The sequence below is a fragment of the Lucilia cuprina genome, chromosome 2 (assembly GCF_022045245.1).
Source record: "Lucilia cuprina isolate Lc7/37 chromosome 2, ASM2204524v1, whole genome shotgun sequence".
Taxonomy (NCBI): domain Eukaryota; kingdom Metazoa; phylum Arthropoda; class Insecta; order Diptera; family Calliphoridae; genus Lucilia; species Lucilia cuprina.
This window is the reverse complement of record NC_060950.1, coordinates 55,944,495-55,946,487: the sequence shown is the minus strand read 5'-3', so window position 1 is coordinate 55,946,487 and position 1,993 is coordinate 55,944,495. Positions and strand designations below refer to the sequence as shown.

The 1,993-nt window shown below is 33.0% G+C and overlaps 1 protein-coding gene across 1 annotated transcript in view; it reads left to right on the top strand.

Moving 5' to 3' along the window:
- LOC111685102 (phospholipid-transporting ATPase VD) overlaps window positions 1–1,993 on the top strand; it is a 16,463-nt gene that overhangs the window by 8,553 nt on the left and 5,917 nt on the right. The window contains exons 2-3 of the mRNA XM_046955593.1: window positions 638–818; window positions 1,954–1,993. The exon at window positions 1,954–1,993 is cut by the window's right edge and continues 140 nt beyond it. Coding sequence (XP_046811549.1) covers window positions 638–818; window positions 1,954–1,993 — 221 coding nt within the window. The remainder of the gene's footprint in view (window positions 1–637; window positions 819–1,953) is intronic.

The window sequence follows — 1,993 nt, the reverse complement described above, 5'->3', positions numbered from 1 at the left end:
TATCTATCTATCTATCTATCTATCTATCTATCTATCTATCCATCTATCTATCTATCTATCTATCTATCTATCTATCTATCTATCTATCTATCTATCTACCTATTTGTCATTCCTTAGGTGATGAAGCAAACAACATATCCTCAGATTTTCTAAACCCGCGACCAATTTTCCATCACTAGCTGTACTTTTAAAATAAAATATAAATCAAATTGCGACAATTAGTAGATGACATGCAACATTAGACGGATTGAGAACAAAAAAAGTAGGTTTTCTAAAACTAACTTTTACCTTGTAAGAAAATTCCCATGTGACAGAAAATACGGATAATTAGGGACAATTTTATTTGTTTTTAAGTAGTTGGCACAAAAGTAAAATATACGTTAAAGGACAAGTACGTGTTTCTTTTTGACACCTGTAAACAATTTTCATGACCACAACAAAAGTTTTCAAACTTATGAAATATTAATTATTACAAGCGTTTACAAGCAAAAAAGATTAAATCGATTTTTCCCCTATGTAGAATATTTAAAGTATAAGGAATTTAAAGACAATTTAAAAAAAAAAAAAACAAAAATTGCAAATAAAAAAACGTAATTTAATAAAAAATCGTTTTCGTATATTTTCTTTCTAATTGCAGCGAAACCGAACGTTATAAACGCGTTAAATGGCAAGATATACGTGTTGGTGATATTGTACATTTATCAAATAATGAAACAGTACCTGCAGACATACTGCTATTACGTACCAGTGACTCCCATGGGGTCTGTTATATTGACACTTGTGATTTAGATGGTGAAACAAATCTCAAACGAAGAGAGGTGAGTTTTTAATTTTGATTTTAAATGCAGAAAGTTTTTAATGCAAAAAAAAACACAATAAAGAAATGTGTTTGTGATTTAAATGCTTCCCATTATTAAATGTCGTTGGTTATTTGTCCTTAAGACTTTAATTAAGCGTTTAACTTAATTTTATCAATGACTCTTTTGAAAAAAAGCTAAATAATAGTTTTTCAAATGTCACGACTATCAATTTGTGGTGTAAAGGATTAAATAATATTTAAGGTTCCTTCACACGATCAGACTTTACATACACATATTTTTTAAGTGTTTTGTGTTTACATACATATGTATATGGCGAAAACAGCTGTTTTCCTTTTGTACCTTTCATCCGTCATCATTCAACCCAGTACACATCTCATTCATACGACACATTGATAAGAGAAAAACATACGACACATCCATTAGTTGGACGGGTGGGATAAGGCCCGCCGAACCTCTCATTCATCTCGTACCATATACAATTAATACCAATTCATTTCCAACGCTTAGTCCCACACTCACTCCTCTGTGGGGTATCTGTTGTTTTCGGCAACATCACCGAATTTATCCTGAAATATTGACTTTACCTTACGTCAGTCTTTTAATCGCCACTTACTTTCCCCGCGAATTTGGGTTTAAACCACAGCCTCTACGTGGATCCCGAAGGAACCTCATCAAACTGACCAGCCTAGACATAGTCTTGCGGGCAACTGACCATCCGTAGTACCAAATTATGCGGTGCAAGGATCTATGCAAGGACTAAGCCAAACTGTGGACTGTAACCAATTATTTAGTCCCGACAAGACTAGAGGTATTGGCCACCTCTTTATACCCCGCGATTGCAATAACACCAAGGCGGAAGCCTCACCAAGGTAACATGCCCCCGGGGAAAGCATTTGTTGGGACAAAAAATTTCACCCCCATATTCATAAATGACTAATAAAGTTATTGATGGTTTATTAAAGGATATGGGGATCAATCTTTAAGAACATGTCTTTCAGATGTTTGCTATTTAAAATTAGCAAATCGGTCCATAACTCAAATTTTTTTTAGAGTTTTTAAAATATTTCGTATAATATATTCAATTTGTATTTAAATTGACAATAACTTAAATTTCTCTATATCTTAATTTAAGGTGGTGCGTGGTTTCACCGATAAACAAAATATATTTACAC